Here is a 19,438-nt window from a genome sequence, read left to right on the forward strand (position 1 = left end):
TCAACGATGTATCCGCCACCTGTGCGCTTGCATTGGAGAGAAAAATTAATTCTAACAACTTTTAAAATTCATTACTTAATTACGCTATTGTCTCTGTCTCACTTTTATTGAATACTTTCTTACTATCTATCGCTGCAGCTACTGTTTTCGACTATTTATAACGTTCAAAACAATTTTTTTAATTACAAAAATTTTTCAACAGGTTAGTTTTCTGACCTAGTTAGGGATATGGTCGACCTTCAATCATGGTATTTTACCATTCCGGCAGGGTCGCCATTTTCTAACATTCTTCATGGTGTCTGTCTGATCTATATCGTGTCTCCCTATCACTTTCGCGCAACGACGCTCTGATCGTGTTTTTTTGGGAATTGACTAGTTTGAACCTGGGACCTGTTGCTGGTAAGGAGACGCCAGACCACACGTGACATGTAGAATTCAGAAGAGTTCAGTGAGACTAGCGATGATATAACCAAATACTTAATGATTTCAGAGTCAGCTCCACTCCACTCCCTGTAAAAGAATCTTAATACTAACTAAATTTAGTGGAAGGGGTTCGAGGATTTCCTATTTTTAGTTAGCTGGTAAAATAACGTCGAAAAAGCAGTTATGTTTACAATTGGAAATTTTATTCTACTCACAAAACATTGTTTATAAATTGCACTATTGATAAAAGGAAATGTTTTAATACAGGATGGTAAAAACCAACTGCATTCAACAAAAAAAATGAACAAATATTCCCTGAATTGGTTTTCAAGTTCTACAATGGATCGAAGGATGACCTATGCCATATCACATCTATAATCTAGGTTTAAATTAAGTTTCACCAAAGAGAAAACTATCAAAATGGTCTACAGTGACCCTCAATTATCTTTAATTACTTATCTAACTTGTTGTAAATTACAGTGGCTGATGTGGCTTCTCAATCACTATATAACAGAAATATCATCACGTTTCAGATTTTTACTCCAAGTGGCAATTGTAACCCCAAGAGCTTTAATTGACGATCGATACTAGTATTACGCAATAAGGGGGTGTAACAGATGAGACTTCGCAGTTCTGAGTGAAGCTTTATGCGCTGTTATGCGGCATCGCGTGCGTTCAGTACCTTGTCGGTGTTCGTCAGGGGGCGGCGGGCAGCACAGCTCCACTCACCTCGCCGTCTCGCAAGCAAGTCTGCTCCTAACTTCTACTTACTACAATTTACAGAAGTTGATTAAAAAAACACGCTGTGTTTTCATCTGACCAATCAGGGTCTCAATGTTAACCTCCACTTACAAAAATTCTTTCTATCCATTGAGAAACGTTATACTTTTCGTGGTGGGTCAATGTTTTTAAACTTTGCAACGTAACAGAGACGCGAAAAAGTCTCAAGCTAAAACTTGCAGCTGGTGTGGTCCTTTTAGCGTTATCGTAAGATCTGTACTGTTCTTCTGGAGGGCTCTATCTTTAACATGGGCTGGAGGGTGATCCTAACGTAACAGAGACGCCAAAAAAATCTCACGCTAATACTTGCGGGTGGTAGTGTCCCCCTTTTTGTGTTATCGTAAGATCTATACTGTTTTTCTGGAGGGCTCTAGCTTTTAACACGGGCTGGGGGTGGACCTAGCGGTTAGCTGGCTATGTGGGTGTCCATCCCTTATCGTAGGGCCTTCAGCTTAACACAGCTTTGCTCTCGGCTTCTGTTCTCGTTTCTCCCCTCGGAACTGCGTCTGTCTCACGGTGGGAAGGCGTGACATGCATTTAGGCATTCTTGTGTTAGTCTGAGGTATTCCATTTGCTCACTCGTTACTCGTATTACTTTGGTTAATTTAATGTCACGATTTATTCGGAGCTATGTGACATACTACTGGATTTGTTTATCATGTCAGGGTTTTCATGGAAGGTGTTAGATTTGCCTGACACCTTACACAGTGTCTAAAATAGGTCTTCCATCGTCTTCCGTCGGATGCCATGGCACTTTTCTCTTGAGATAAATGTTTCAAGGCAACGAGAAATACTTTGTGGTAAGAATGGCAAAGAGAAAACGATACTGTTTCTAAACATTTTCAAATGCATTCAGTCATTGATGGAGCATACATCGGTTTTGAAGAGAGAAATCAAGAGTTTCTTGTATTCGATTACACAGGACTGACACCCTTATTCATTCAAAAGAATTTTTGGTACATAATAAAAGTAAGATAATAAATTCAAAGAAGTATAGATATTTTGTACAGGGCTAAAGCGTCTCTGTAATGAGCAAACTTACCGCCTCTTTTGCAGAGTGACCATTTTAGCAAATAAATAAAAATTTATACAGAAAAAATTATGAAAACAGGTTTGAGAAAGGTTAAGAGCACCACCTGATAGTCTGGCCATGAAATCAACGAACAATGTTTTATTAATTATGTTTTTTATTAATGTCACAAGGCAACGTGTATGAAATGACATTTAAAACGTTTACTGCAAAAGTATTCACCTCTAGGTTGATGTTTTTCAAACATTGCGCTCCTTGCTCATTATCAGTTTTGTTCAGCTACCCAGTCTCGAATTCAAAAGATTATTTCATGATACCGAATGTCGGGTTTCGCTACAAACAGATGTAATCCGTATCTTTACAGTTCCTTCAAGTTAATTATTTTTCTATTAAATCACAAGTACCCTCCATACGTACGTTCCTCAAAATGACCATTACTCATCCGAATTTCTCCTATAACGTTGATTATTCTCATTCCGTAATGTAACAAACATTCTCTGCCTGCCGATGAGAGTTTATTTCTATATAAAATAGAAATCGTTACTATTATTAGAGGGACAACAATTTCACAGAAAGATGTATATAGTCAAAAAATTATTTTACATTTTTGAATGACTATCAAACCAAACAAAATATTCCGCAAAGAATATACGACAAAAGGGTAACTTACCACGAAGGGAGTACGTGAGGATTTGAGGTGATGGTGCGACAGACTGCTCCGACCGTAACATTGTACTCGTATGTAAGCGAGATTCATAGGTTTGCAGTGAGAATACTAGTTCTTCCGCAACCTATATAAAGACCAACCCGTAATTCAGATGCCGTGAAACTCTTATAAAAGTTTTCATGAAGTAAACCATTCCGAATCCTCCATTAGGTAAAATCGAAATTTTATAAATTTAATAATTACATGGTATCACCCAATGGTGGACTATGTATAATGTTCTGACAATTACAGTAATATTTCATCGGGTTAGTCTTAATTGCAGTTTCACAAATATGAAGAGGATGGAATTTACATTCAATTATTGAACCCAACATGAATCTGTGGAAGGGTGCTTTATGCGAATGTAAAGAAAGTAGAAGTGGAAGGAGGACTAGAAACGGATTTACGTAGTGCGTCTTTTTGTATATTCGGAATCAATGTTGTAGACATAAGAGAGGACTTCAGAACGTAAGTATAACAACTATTCGAGTACTGCCGTGAGAACGTCCTCATCGCTGGAAAATCTCTTTCTCCTTCAGATGTTCCTTCAGCTTTGCCGCAAAAATGGAAATCGCACGGTGCAAGATCTGACTTTTAAGGTGCCTGATTTCTAACCTATGTTGCGAGCTTTCTAACCTCTCATTGAATATACTGAACTGTGTCATGTGAGCCGTGTAGGATACTGTATTGTCAATGCCTTTGCTTATTTTTCCACGCCTCTTGTTCTTTGTGGTCGTAAGCATTGCGCCTTTGTATGAAGGTGACAGTCATCGTGGAATAAATCGGGAGCACAATTGCACAAATGTCGCTATTGCAGACGTACTCTATCTACGGAATAATCACTGCCTATTGATGTGCATCTGCTGAGTAGTGTCCGCGATAGTATCTCTGTGAATCATTTCCTCGATTGCCTGGATGCAGTCGCGTGTGGTCGATGTCGAAGGCCTTCCTTCTCTGTTGGCATTGCCCACGTTTGTGGGCCCTTGGTCAAAATGTTGGCACCATTTCACAACCACCCGAGAAGTTAACGGTGAATCTGTGTACAATTTCGACGTACTGCCCTCAAGAACCGTACTGTGAAAGGCACTTCAAAACTGGAGCGCGTTTCCTGTTTCCGCGGCATTTCACTTCCGCACTTTGATGCACCTGTTATCCGTACAGCCACAGAACTGTGTCTGCATGACATCCGGAACATGTAATCTCTTCTCACAATGCACCATTCTTGTTGCTTTTACTTTCCGCTAATTTGAGCAGGAATTCCAGTCGTTTACCCACGTCAGGACTGTCTTGAAATTCAGTTCACCAGTCCGAGGACTACCTCGAATGCCCACAGAATTTGTATCCCTACTGGAAAGCCATTATAATATCAGAAAGTAACAAATAAAAATAATTGCCTTCAGCAATGTGTGTGATAACTGGGCAGCGTAGAACAAGACTGAGGCAAGTTACAAGCGGCAGAGGTGTGGCTTTCGCTGTGAGTCATGAAACCTCCGTACCAGTACTCATCTCTCATCAGCTATGATTCCTCGTATGTTGTTCGTGGCACTCCCTCTTACCGCTGTACAAAAATTTCGGTCCACACGAACTGTTCCCGATATTCGATCTTTTTCGGTCTCTATTAATTAGCCTGTTACGCCACCAGAATTTCTTTCTATTTCGATAATTTCTAAAATTAAGAAACTTGAGTTCTAGCTTTCAAGCACACTATAAGTACTTTGAATCCAGTCACCTTAACTCGCATAATTTCAACTATAACATGGAGTGAGAGAGATATTACCGAAGACAAAAAATTACAATATCTCTGTCCTTAGTAATGAAAGTTTCATTTTGTTGGAAGAAGTGAATGTAGCCTCCAGGGTGTGTGTTTTGGTGCTTGTGAAGACCTAAGCGAAAATGTAGTACCGCTACTACCTCCACGCAGTTACAGTGGAAGAGTTGTGTTGCTTTCGATAAATTACGCAACAAGACCGCATCCATTTCCCTGTACTGTGCAAACGAATGCGACTATCGCAGCGAGCGTTGGAACTAAACAACAACGAAAAGAACAGAACGCTCGCATTAACAAAAAAATCTTGCAGACAGATGGTTGGTTTCGTCCATGCGTCAGCGTCATAGCAGCGTATTTTTCGTCTCACCGTTACGTTTAGCCGCGAAAAAGGAAGAGAATGCAGAAAACAGAAGACAAACGTTTCCCAGTATGGAGTTTACAAATGATATAGTGCTTTTTTTGATGCAAGCAAAATATTTATAAATTCCCCTAAAGGGTAGACGACACCACAAGAAAAGAAGAGAATCTGAAACGCAACTAACGCGACAAAATGATTTGAAGTAATATAATACGAACACAAAATCTAAATGTAGTATCTACTTAGTGTTCACTTTCTTTAAGGCATTCTATTCATACAAAAGCTGGAATACGATGTCAAATTGATATAACGTTGTCATCACACGTGTTTTTAGTTGTTATTCCGAAGGTGGACAGCACGCTTTCACAACTGTCTTTCAGTTTCAACTCCTCCCATATTCTGTTAGTGACTTTTCGATACTGTGTCGTGTTTCTGATGGAAACTCAGATTTAGAATAAGCCTTAGACAACAATCCCATGCTTATAAGATCCGCTATTAGCATAGGCTAGTAAACCGCTCCATTTCCCGACAAGAGTTGACGTGTAAAGGTGTTTGCTAGCACGGCTACGGACGTCTGCGAGAGTACCAAGTACCTATGACAGGCACAGCATTTCACTTCTTTAAGTAAGTGCTTTAAGCAGAATTGTAGTCCTTACCACAATGAGCATATACAAATGTAGTAGCACACATTACGTGGATTCTCACAATAATTTATGAAGAGGTCGAATTAAGGATTTGCACAAGTTGTAATACGGAATGGACTAGCGTTTCTTAATATTTGCAAGTTTTAAGTCTCGAAACATTGAAAAATTAATGAAAACTCTTATTATGCTTTTCACGACCAATACTCGAAATTTTGTCGTCGAAATAATTTACAAACAATATCATTTGACATATTGCTGTACTCCAATTTCCACTACATCATACAGCAAAGAGATTCATTTGCTTTATTTGAAAAATAATCAGTTAAATTCAGTACTTTTCTATATTTAAAGTTTATTTGAAGAATCAGGAGGAAAAAATCAACTAAGTCAATATTTATTAAATTTCGAGAAAAAGCGGTTTTAATGTTTGCAATGTGATTTCAGCAATATATAAGTACTTACAATAATTTTTGTTTCATAAATTAAACATATTGAGTCCAGCGAATGTGGAAATAGCATTCTTGGCGTTCATATTGTCCCCAAAATGAACTAGATTCCCGAAGTGCAGTCAGACGTCATTCTGTAAAGGGAAAGAAAGAGATAAGACAAACGAAACAGATGCAATAATTAAATAATAATCACAACTGAACGAATCTCTGGTTGTGATATTACAGCGACAACACTCACATTATGTGTGTTTACCTATGGGTTAGCAGTAAAAAACTTCACATCACTTTAGGACAGCATAGCATCAGCCATTAAGAACATAAACGTGGGGAACTGATACAGTTTAATAAAGAAGGGAATTGTTCGAGTTAGATTACAACGAACAGAAAATAAGTGCAAAGCTATTGCGCACTTTCCAAGTAAGGAATTCTGAAGTTAACCATTCTATTAATAGAAGGTATGGGCAGCTCAAGCAGCCCTTCGATCGATTGTCATTGTCGTGTTGTTCTTATGATACCAATTTTTATTTCTCTGTGATAAGGCATTTGATATTTGACCATATGGCAGTGACCCCATTCCGCTGATATTATCTTAAGAGGCTGCATTTTGCTGCGCACTTTTGAATCCAACAGTGTTTTCCAGCCAACACCACTTTTGATTAACATTGACCATAATGAATGGGGATGGATGACATCTGGATGACTTTCTAAGGGGCAAAACTGCTTAGGTCATCGGTACGTAAACTTATACACTACTTAAATAACTTATGCTAAGAACAACACACACACCCATGCAAGAGGGAGGACTCGAACCTCCGGCGGATTAACATCTGGATGCTTCCATCATTTCCTCCCCATCTTCTAGTGTTTCCACCAGTGCCTTTGCGTTCCATAGTCTAACATTTTTATAGACTTGCGTGGTTCGTTCTCCTTATAGGAAAATTTCGACTCGCTTAGCATTTTCACGATTTTTTCTTGTAAATAACTGCTATGATCAACCTGCATTGAACAGTAACAGTAACTCAGTTTCGAAAAAATGTGGCTTACCCGGTCTTGTCCCCTGGCACTTGATGCTTTAACTTGGCGCCAAAGCACTAGTCGTTTCCATGCCGCCACGTACCTATAATCCTTGCGCCGTTTTCTTGATCGGATATAAAATCTTATGTAAAGGATCTGATGCATGGAAAATAATGAAAATCGCAAAAATCAGGAAAAGTAAGTAATTAATATAAACTGGTCACAGCCGTAGCTTGCAAAAGTATCTTACCCAATGTGTACCACTACGAATTCAATTCAATTTTGTCGTCTAAAAGTAGCAGTCACTTGTTTGTTTGATAGTAGCATGTGGGACACGTATTTGAGAATAGAAAGAGATATCTGGGATAGTTAAGTAACTGAAATGGTGTTGGAGCATCCTTAAACGAACAAAATATTGATTGAGATAAAGGAGACAGGTTTATCTAAGAAGTACTGGTGAAGTTAATTGTTCGCGGTCCTGTTGTTCATAAACCATGGCGTCATTTAATATACACATGCTCGATCTTTGAATGGTTGATTGACGATGGCAGGCGTGGATCCCCGGTATTTGCTGTTGTACTGTCGAAGGGAAGGAACCGCGACGCTCAAGTCCGTCATTGTTGCTGTCAGTGAAAGGGTTACATCATCCAATGTAGTTCGCAAAAGTGTGCTTAATGGTACTAACAGGTATACTGTACCGCAGATCAACGTGGCGCGAAGAATAACGTGATCCTTATTGTATAGTAATCCTATGGTTGTGCTAACTGTGGAAATCGGTGGTCGCATTAAAATGCATTCCTATATTGTGGTTCAAAATGGCTCTAGGCACTATGGGACTTCACATCTGAGGTCATCAGTCCCCCAGACTTATTACTATTTAAACCTAACTAACCTAAGCACATCACACACATCCATGCCCGAGGCAGGATTCGAAGCTGCGACCGTAGCAGCATCGCCGTTCCGGACTGAAGCGCCTACAAGCGCTGAGCCACAGCGGCTGGCTCCTTTATTGTGGATTGCAGTAAGAGTGTTCACCTTTCTTTGGCCCACATTACTCTTTTTATCTTTATGCTAATTCTCTATGGTATATGCGGAGATATGTAAATGAGCGCACTCTTTGACTCCGGAAGAAATACAATGACGCGTTGACCCCACCCGCGACTTGAGTAAAATGCAAAACACGAACAATTCTTTTCCGTAAAAAATCGTCATTGCTGACGAGACTTGGTGTTATCAATACGGACCTACCACAAAACAACGTAGTACCAGAAACTCACATGAAGGATCAGAGCTTTGACGACGTAACTGACGTTCAGGCCAATGTGACCCGCTAGTTGAGGACCTTTCTGAGAGTTTCCTGTGATATGTACTCAAGTGGAGGGAGACTATGCAGATCCCCTGAAGGATTAAAACCACCACATTTTTTTATTAATTCAATCTCAATATATTTTGGAGCCCTGCAGTACACATACTAATCTAAAAGGGAACGTCAGTACTGCGTCAATTTGTCACTGTAAATCTGTCAGACAAAATGAATTCTAAAACGGTGTGCTAGCATTCCTCGCTGAAGTGAATAAGGCTACACATCATGAAGTTGAGTTCGAATGAAGGAGATTGTTTATAGAAGAGGTTTATGCTAACATCGGCGTACGGCTAACTCTAGATAGGCTGCTGTGTTAGATATGCGTATGGGAAACCTGTAAGTGAGACAGGGCAGTACACAGTGATAATCATGTACTGGATCACGCAGTGTGATCACAGGGCGGAATGATCGTGACCGCTTGATGTAAGGTGCGTTCAAAAAGAAACGGACCGGAGACATAATTACTAAAACCGGTACCTGTGTGTTAGAAGTATTGACACGGGCTGTTAAGACACTTGTCCCACTGTGACACAAGGCGGTGAAGGGCTGTCTCATAAAATTCCCTGGGCTGTTATGTTAACCAGTTATGCACGTACAGCTGGACATCAGTGAATCGTTTACCCCTCAGAGCCTTTTTAAGGGGGCCGAAAATGTCCTCCTCCTGGTTCACCTCCTGTAGCACGCGACAACAGTGAATGCCCTGCGTTACTCGCAAAACCTTGACCACTCCTCGCCAAGCGATCAAATCAAAACGACCAGGCAGTCTCACCCGTGAGGTCATTCTGCTCGACGACAGTGCAAAGCCTCATACGGCATTCCTGCAGAAATTCAAATGGAAGGTTGTCGGCCAGCCTCCATACAGTACGGACCTTTCTGCCTGTGATCACACCTTTTTTGGTTCCCTTAAAAAGGGGACCATGTTACCCCCATAAAATTTGCATTAAGAAATTAATTTTACCACTTCATGAATGTAGGAGCTGGTGTATATGAAAATTACCAACACTTTTAGGTAATATTTGATTGTATTTTAGGCTAAATATTACATGAAACTTACACGTTTTCGTACCTAGTCACAAAATGGCATCATACAATACGAAGATACAAAACGGAAGGGAGAGAATCTTTTTCGCAAAAAAATAAAAAAAATAAAAGTAACACAGAGATTACTATTACATTCTCAGACCACACAAAATGATTACATAGTCTTTGTTATTTTTCTGAGAAGATATAGTATTTATGTCTTTGGAAGTTCACACAATAACGAATTTTGTTACGACGTCAGTTACTTAATATCATTTTAATGACGTTATGTGGCGTACTGACACACCTTGACGGTGTGAGAAATTTAAGCCTCTACGTTAACTGAACAACAAGAAATGTTCATTTATGTCACATACTTTGATAACTTGACAGTATCGATAACGGTAACAAGCAAAAATCGTCAAAATTTCAGCTTACCGGAATGGATGAACTTTGTATATACATAATTAAGTTTGTAAGGAGCCCTTGGTGCGTGACTCCTACTCCCACATATAGGGTTTATTTTCGAATATATCGCGATTTCTGACGTTATATTAGAGCTTAAATTTCAGCAAATAAAAGTTCATTTATATTCCTGCTTGTTACTCGAATTTGGATTTTATTTCCGAGCCAGCCGATGTGGCCAAGTGGTTCTAGGCGCTTCAGTCTGGAACCGCGTGACCGCTATGGTCGCTGGGACTGATGACCTCAGATGTTAAGTCCCATAGTGCTCAGAGCCATTTGAACCATTTGTTATTTCCGGATAAATCGCTACTTGCATCGGCTACTTGTCCACAGTCTTGGTGCCGTCGTTGCAGTCCTGTGTAGAACGTTTCGATGATGAAACTAATGTGAAGCCCGCTCACGCACGGCGACCTGTTCCCACAGGGAAGCCGGACCCGCCCCGCGACTGCCGCGTGTCCTCGCGCTCCACGACGTCGCTGCAGGTGTCCTGCACGCGGGGCTCGGACGGCGGGCTGCCGCCACAGCACTTCACGCTTGAGCTGCTGGCCGGCCGCGGCGGCCGCCTGGTGGCCAACGTCACCAGCCGCGCCTCCCCGGAGTTCACTGTCGCGGGACTCGAACCCGGCACCACCTACCACCTCCGCGTCTACTCCAGCAACGGCAAGGGCCGCAGCGACGCCGCGGCTGAGCTCAACGTCACCACCCTCCGGGCTTCGCAGCAACACCGGAGGATCGATGCTGGTGAGGACGACAATCAAACCCCCAGGAGAATATTCCTACACACCATTATTCATGAACGTGTTACTCTTAGTCGTCTTATAGAGGTGGAACAACATCGTTATTTTTAGTTTCTGAGAGAATATTATTTTAGCTGAATAAGTTACATTTAGCTGCCATGTTACTGAGACATCCGAGTGTAATAGTTCGCGTCCTGCCTCTGTGTGACTCCCATAACCCTCGTGATACCAAGGGGGAGCGATACTTTATGGCCACCTTTTGGAAATATTGAAGTCTGGTTCTTTTTTATATTCAAAAATTTCGAAAAAATATTCGTTGCTTTTAATGAATTCTTCTACTAGATTCCAAAAATGTTTTAAATTTTTTAGTTAATCTAAACCATAAAATGTTACATTTTCCAGTGAATGCCATATTCAATATTTTCTTGTACAAGACCTTACTTACATATCAATATTTCATTAAATAGTATGTTTCGAGTTAGAGTTAACTTTAAACGAAATTTTAATTTAAACATTTTTTTTTGTGATAGTCATAGTACGGTTGGTAGTATGTATTATTGAAAGTACCTTGACATTACTAAGAGTGTGCCAAACAGTTGTTTCAGGTTCTGCACCCTACTTATAGATCATTACATCTATATAATCTATGTTATTAATGTAAGTTAACAATTGTTGACCAATTTTTTTTTTTATTTCTTGTGGTTGGAATAATATACCCTCAACCCTCGTCCCCCCGCTTGCGTTAGAGAAAATGCGTCGCCATTGCTAGGATTAATTAACTTCAGACAAGTGACAGAAGACATTGTCACGGAGGTCAATACAGTTTAATCATAAAATGAATGCTTTCACGATCGGATGTTTCAGCTGCCGGCAATTGTTCCGGGTTTTATGGCCGTGGTCCATGGAACTCTTCTTTTACTGACGTTTTTTCCAAAGCTACGTTGGACGTCTTCAGAGGTGCTCCTGGTTGTGCTGAGTCTTGCGACTGACGAGTCGGACGTCGAATAACGGCCTAAATACCGCGGAAAGCGGGCGTGGTCTGGATTTCAAGTGAGATGCTTTACAAGGTTTATCTCTGCTGTCACGTGAAATCTAGTCCACGCCCACTTTTCACGGTATTTAGTCTGTTCTTCGATGTCCGACTCATCGGTCGGCAAGACTCAGTACAACCAGGAGCACCTCCGAAGATGTCCAACGTAGATTTGGACGAAAGATCAGGGATAGAAGAGTTCCATGGACCACGGCCATACAACCCGGAACAATTTTCGGCACCGCAATACAGTTTAACTGCATGCAGTTGGCACTGAACACACTGTCATGAATTTGTCTTAAACATCTCCAGTAATCCACTTCGCAGCAGTAAAATCACCACCTTCAGGATACTTTACTGTGGACAACCTAGTGTGAACGACAGAAGGCTCTCTATCATAAGTTCTCAAAATCAGAAGAACTATGCTCAGGAAGTTGTGATCGATACGGTATGAATGTTAATCATTAGTCATTATTTCTAAAGCTACCATGATTTCTTTGCTCTCCGATAAACACAACCTGCTGTATCAACACCTATAGTTCACCAAGTTTCGACGACAGTAACAAATAATGGCTGTTTTTAGTAGCAGACTTTGATAGACAGGCAACTGTTCATTTTTAACATCAACTACATGTGAGCCATCACTTTTAGGATACAAAAAGGAAAAAGACACCTTTTCACATGAAAGCACCTGTGATACCCGATAACTAGCCCAGATTTCCGGTTGCACACAAGCATCATACCAGGGAAGGTTGCCTAGTCTGTGAATCAGGGTCCATAGCCTTCGTAAGGCGCGAGTGCATATTCTTTCGGCCTCCCAGGAGAATGATAGAGGATTCTTCAGGCAGATCAAGAACGCAACACGCAGCATCGGACACTGAGGATCTAAAAAGCAATTGTAATAAACCTTTGCCCCGTAAGTACACGATAAGTATTCGATGAACTCCTAAGTTATCTAAGGGTGCGTGTCTAGATGATCAGAAAACTGTCAGTAGTAACTTGTTTCGTCACTCACGAACGTTGCCTCTCTGAATTCTGTGAGAAAGGATCATCGTAAAGCACAGTCTGTTTCTAGCAACGTTTTCTGTTGGAGCTTTAGAGGCACTCAGTGTCCTTTTAATGTATTTCTTGCATTGAGCTCGTTTAGCAAGAGATCCAGATTGACAAAGAAGTCAGAATTTAGTCGAACGAATGTTTTATAAGCGACCTCCTCGTGCGTGTCTTACAAACGCTTATAATTACTTCGATAAATTCCAGTTCCTCAGTACAGCTTTATGTGGTCCTTGCACATCGAGTAGATTTCGACAGCTACATCTAGATACTTCTCGACATCTTGAGCCTAGCGACGGACCCAGTTCAAAGGTATCGTTTCTCCTTTTCTATTTCAGCACATTACGTTACATTTATGTATGTGGACGTCAACTGTCAGTGTTTCAACCAAGCACTCATCATAAGTGTATTTCATCATAATTTTCTAACTGCACGGTCTCACCGTATACGACTGTGCCTTTAGCATAACGTACATAAAGAGGTCGTCTATATGTATTCATTGTCAAGTATTACTGATCTACTACAGTTCTGTGTGATATACCAACATCTTTGGCTACTGATGATGTTACTGATCAACAACGACGTACAGAATGAATAAAGGAAACTCATTTTAAGAGGTTACAAAAACACTGAATAGCATTATATTGACTGTCGTAATTAGCTACCGACACCAGAGAGCCCAGTATCGACGGACTGAAAGAAGCTTTTGTCTTGATCACAACTGTAGTGAAATCTTCAGCAGTTTCCAATCAACTTCTCATCAGTTCGGTGTACAATATTTCTGACAACAATTGGAAAAAGATCTTCTGTTTTCCCAAGGTGGAAAAATTGTTTTGTTAACTGTGCAACTTGCTGTGATTTTCGGCCCAGCATGAACAAAATGCTAATCCATAATTCCTCAGATATTAATCACTGACACACTCACATCTATTTTGCGAGAATCTGTTACACCTGCCAAATGTCGTCTGTCACTGAACTTTCCTAATTCTCAGTGACATTCTCATATGACTAAGGAGACTGTTCGACATCGGCCTGATTGCCACGCTTTAGACTTTTAAATACTCCATTTTCAGACAGACATACATAATCATTAGGTGATGAAAGAGTGAAGATGAAATTGTTGTCACTATCATATTGTTGTACGTATCTCTGTAATCCGCTGGTACCAGCCGTGTCTATTATCATTTCCCCTGAGAGTAATCAGATAGTAGCTACCGCCCCCCAAACCCCAACATAATTTATATTGCTGCCTAACTGAACATTAGAACGAAAAATAATTCCCTTTAAATGTTTATTTTTCTTAAACAACGACAGATAATTGATATTGAGTTGTTTATGTGTTTTATTAAACCACGAGCTAATTGTAAAATTGGTACAGATTCTTTCCAACACTTTTTTTTTTTAAAGATGAAGCAATTCTTTGTGAATTACAAGTGCTACCGGTAACTCCTCAGAAAAGAAAACTACGGATCAACAAAACAGGCGTCGCCTGCACAACTCCTCTCCCTAGCGAGACTTGCATCACCCACACATTGCACACAAAGTGAAAATCAGCGAAGTGAAAATGTGTGCACTACACATATTGTTTGTAAATCACTCGACTGCTACACCCCTCACTTCTGAAATGGCAGCAGTTTCTCAGTCCTTTGTGTAAGACCACTGCCACTAATAACAATGATATTGATATGTAGGACCAATAGTATTGCAGTAACCATTACATAGTTACTGTTTCCTTTTGCTGTCAATTTGTTCGTTTATTATTGTGAAGTGAATAATAAAGCAAGTTCTAGTTTATTGTGGGAACCACCTACATCTCGGAGAAAGCATTTTCACGCGATATTTAAGCTTATGTGATATTTATGTCTCCATTTTGCTGTCACACTTACTTGATAGCAAGCATGCGTGCTTGTGTGACCTGTGTAAGAAAGACGTTTAAGTATTTTTTTCACAAACTGCAACCACCACCACATTGTGTCACGCATTAATGCAAGTATTTGAAGCAAAATGTAACTATTGGTAACACATGTAAACAGTATTACAGTCTTACTACATAGTAATAAAAGTTATGGTCTTTTAAAAATTAGTTAATTTAGTGAGAATCTCAAGGGGACCCTTTTACTTTTGCCCCTGAGAAAATCATATTTTACCTCTATGGAGTAATTGCCCCATATTGGGAACCACAGGTGTAATCGATGGGAATGCCTGCGTTAAAGGATCTTGGTATTTGCAGGTTTCGGATTTGGGAGAGTACAGGAGTGAAGGGACATTATATTGGTGCACACGTTCGTGGCATTTTTGCGTAAGACATGACGTACACATATAACAGAAATCCAGTCATCAACAATATATTCTCCTTCACTATTTACAAACGTCTGACAACGCTGGAATAACTTGTCGATTCCGTGACTCCAGAAATCACGAGGTTGTGCGAAGAATTCGTCGAATCATATTAGGAAAGCATTTTCATCCGCAAAGGAAGTGCCCTAAAGGTATATCGATAGACAGCGGATAAGTCTGGAACCGCGCGTCCGCTCCGGTCACAGGTTCGAATCCTGCCTCGGGCATGGATGTGTGTGATGTCCTTAGGTTGGTTAAGTTTAAGTAGGTCTAAGTTCTAGTGCTCAGAGCCATTTTTTGAAGATCAGGAAAATAACGTGGTTGCGGAATGACAGGCCAATGCAACTCCTGTGTAATGTTTTCTATTAGTCTAGCAAAATGTGAACGGCCATTACCGTGGAGTAGCATCACTTCTCGCAGTCTTCCTGGTCATTGTTCTTTGACTGCGTCTGCAAGACGTCTCACCTGTTCACAATAAATGTCGGCAGTGATGGTTACAGGCCGGGGAAGCATTTCGTGGCACAACGCGCCGTCGCTGTTCCACCAGACACAAAACATTATCTTACGTGGATGTGTGCAGGTCTTTGAAAGGGGCGTGCTGCTTTGTTTGGGCTCAACAGTTCGTTTCTGTTCCTTATGTTACCACAATAACAACTTTTATCGTCACCTTTGTCGATGCAGGATAGGAATGGTAAGTGTTGTTCATGAGACAATTGACGACGAGCAAGCAGAGGTGTATATATAGCCACCCACAGGTATTTACAATTATAGCTTACAAGAGGACCCTACGAACTTGCCCTCACTGATTTCATTCATGTCGCCAGGATGTGTGGAGCATGCCTTGGACTTAAATTCATTTAAAGAGAGAGGCGCAACTCTCAGTCGTTTTCGAAAAAATCGAGTTTGAAAGTTTTAGACATGTATGTATATTGTTTTGTGTGCTCACTAACAGGCGGGGAGTCCGTAGCCAAGTGATTGTATGGTACCTAACGGTCAGTGGGAACCATTGATCGGCGATAAGTCTCTGGTTCTAAGTGCGACAGATGCTGCCCATACTTATCCGTACGACTCCTCATGAGATACCTGCTCACCTGCTCCTCTTTCCGGACTCCGGAAACTTCCAGTAAGCGAAGGCGAATTCCGTGAGCTGGATTTGTGGACACGCAGTTCACTATTTGTTTGCTGACGGCGAGAGAAATATCCTTCATTTTTGGCGCTTCCTTGTTGGACGCCATGTTCAATTATCTGCCAGCCGGTGTGGCCGTGCGGTTCTAGGCTCTTCAGTCTGGAACCGCGTGACCGCTACTGTCGCAGGTTCGAATCCTACCTCGGACATGGATGTGTGTGATGTCCTTAGGTTAGTTACGTTTAAGTAGCTCTAAGTTCTAGGGGGCTGATGACCACAGATGTTAAGTCCCTTAGTCCTCAGAGCCAGTTGAAGCATTTTGCAATTATCCGCAATCAAAAATACAGACAAATTTTCTCCAATTTCTTTTATAACGTCTTTCTTAACCCATCTCCGGAGTTGGAGAGCTGCTACAGTTATGAGTTTATTCACGCCTTCTGCACTTTTAGAACTGGTTATTCTCTGATCATTGGAACGTTGTTCCCCGAAAAACTATGCGTCGGCAGCCCAACCGAATCTGGGGACTTGCCGCTCCCTAGTACCCACGCCATAGGTTTCCTGGTATTTTCGGTGCCAGTCAGAACAACAATAATAAAAATAGAACAAAGAAACGGAAATAAATAATTAAATAAATCGTTGCTGTTCTTTGTACCTCTAGTCCACGTTCCGTGCACTTTCCTTGGTTCCTGGGGGAAGGGAACACGACATGTGGCCAGGCCTCGGGTTGCGGCCACTGCCCACTTAGTGTCTCCCCTTCCTTTGGGCGCCAAGAAGGTTCCTTTAAGAAAACTTCACAGGATCAAATTATGCTGCTGCTGTTTCTCTTTATTCTCAAGTAAATCTAACACCAGATTTATTATGGTTCTCCAGATTAGCAGTATTTTATGATTCATCGATTATTATTTGTAAGGACATTGGAAATAAAAACGGATACCCGACCATTCTGAATCTTTTTATTGACGTTATTGTACCTGCATGTATAACATACGGAGTACTGCAAGAATCAGTATGATACTGATCGTAGAAACACAGAAAATAAATATTATGGTTGCATACAGTACATGTAATGAACGCCCAGTTATTTCATGAGCATGGTTTTTTCACTGTTTATACTGCAAAAAAACTTGGTCTATGCTCATAAACGGTTCTCGTTAAAACACAGATGCGCGGCGTACCATGGATATCTGATCATATGACAGAATATTGGTGCAGACAACTGATGTTTTACGACTGATTGAGTTTTTGTGCAGTCTTCTCTGAAGCTATCTCTCTATTGAGCTCGGTGATGTACCACCAATTCTATAGTCACTTTACTGAATTTTTACCTGTCTGTAGAAATAAACGTCGCAGGACTGCACCAAAGGAGCACATTGTGCAGGAATTACTTTTACACAGAGCATCGGCATACCCTCCCTATCTTAAAAATTTCAGCGCACAAAACTGGCTTCTTTTGCCCTCCCCATGAATCGAGGAACAAAATAAATTGTTCTTCACTCACGTATGGCTTCAAAAAGTCCATTAGAAATTTTGTGAGTAATGCAGTTGTGAGTCTGAAGACATTTCAGATGTTATCATTGCCGTTTTGTATTTGTGTGCGTACTCCTTAGCTGCTCTTTGCACCCTTGATCCAAACGACCCATTGGTCTCTTCCAAGCAAACGTAGACCATTGGTAACAAACTGACAGCATATTGTGAAGTGTATATGTGTGCTACCTTGTGAATTTACTCTCGCTGTGAAAGAACAGCAATCGTTTCGCGTTCGGCGAATGTTTTATCATAACTTGATCTTTTTTTTTCACTCTAGAACAAACATTCACAAATTAGCTTCGTATGGTTTATAAAACAGTATTGCAATTGATGTAAATGAATCAGGTAGTTTTATGTATAATACTGTTTGACCAGTGTTATTAACAAAATCCGTGTCGTATTTTGGTTCGATGGGGCAAGTCTGAATTCGGAAATTTGCTGTTGCATCATGGACTTGCGGCAGTACAGCGCTTTCCCTCTCGGAGACAAATCTTGTAATTTTTCTCTAACAGAGCAGGTGTCTTCGTTTGAAGAGAACGAGCCACGAATCAGAACCTTGAATATTGTATCAGTAAATTGGCCACCAGTAGCAAGAAGAGTCCATTGGCGCAGATTACTCGTCGTCAACTGCCGGTGACATTGTCGAGCTTCTATTAAACAATCTCAACTTCACGAATCAATTGTTTTAGGTTGTTTGTGTCTTGTTCCACCCTGTTGTATATGTTCCACTCGTCTTTCCAAGCCTTTCACGCTTTTAAGGTGTGAAGTTCCTCTTCTACGAAAAGTGGCCAAACTCCATTCTGGATGCTCTCTCGCCAGGCTGTTTATCATTACCTCATAATACTGCGGAACGTAGTCTCTGTCAAGTTGCAACTGATTCTCAACGACCTAGAAATCGTCTGACGAAGATGAATCGATTTCTTCAGTTTCTTCAAGTACACCAACTTCATAAATGTCTTGGCGTGCAATTAGTTCCATTTCTACCACGACTAGTTTACCCGCTATTATTTCGAAAATTCTGGAAATATTTCTTTCAAAGTTTCCAGGGGTTCAAGTGTTACTACCACAGAAGGTTTCGAAGTGATGAAATTGTTTTGGAGAAGCAGCTGTCCACTATAACAAGTGCAGTTTTTTAATTGTATTTTTGAAGCTTCTAGGGGACTGATGAGCTCAGAAGTTAAGTCCCATAGTGCACAGAGCCATTTGAACCATACAGAACAAAAAACTCTTCTGACTTCGTATTCTGTTTCAACAGAATCTAGAACTCCTCCTATTTTACATCTTCGTTTGCATGTTAGGTGATAATGTTACTATGAGTTCCTCGCGCTAGCTGATTGGCATATCTCTTTAGTTCGAATCCGCCAGCTAGACTGTGAAAAGAGTAATTTCACCGAGACCATACAGTTTTTCCCACCATCGATAGACAGTCTAGGTAAAGCACAATCCCGTCTCATTTCCGGAAGGGCTGAACAAAACTGTAACAAAAGTATCTAATAAAGTTGCTATTGAAATGCTGAATGCAAGTTGAAGTATTGTTAAGATTATCAATTCATACTTTCATGCAAATGCCGAGAAAATGGAGTGTAAAATACGGCCATGGAACACATGCAT

General features: G+C 40.7%; 1 protein-coding gene across 1 annotated transcript in view; it reads left to right on the forward strand.

The window, feature by feature from the left end:
- LOC126275201 (neural cell adhesion molecule 2-like) overlaps window positions 1–19,438 on the forward strand; it is a 1,450,213-nt gene that overhangs the window by 1,284,261 nt on the left and 146,514 nt on the right. Inside the window, exon 11 of the mRNA XM_049977177.1 lies at window positions 10,444–10,761. Coding sequence (XP_049833134.1) covers window positions 10,444–10,761 — 318 coding nt within the window. The remainder of the gene's footprint in view (window positions 1–10,443; window positions 10,762–19,438) is intronic.

The sequence above is a fragment of the Schistocerca gregaria genome, chromosome 1 (genome assembly GCF_023897955.1).
Source record: "Schistocerca gregaria isolate iqSchGreg1 chromosome 1, iqSchGreg1.2, whole genome shotgun sequence".
Lineage (NCBI taxonomy): Eukaryota > Metazoa > Arthropoda > Insecta > Orthoptera > Acrididae > Schistocerca > Schistocerca gregaria.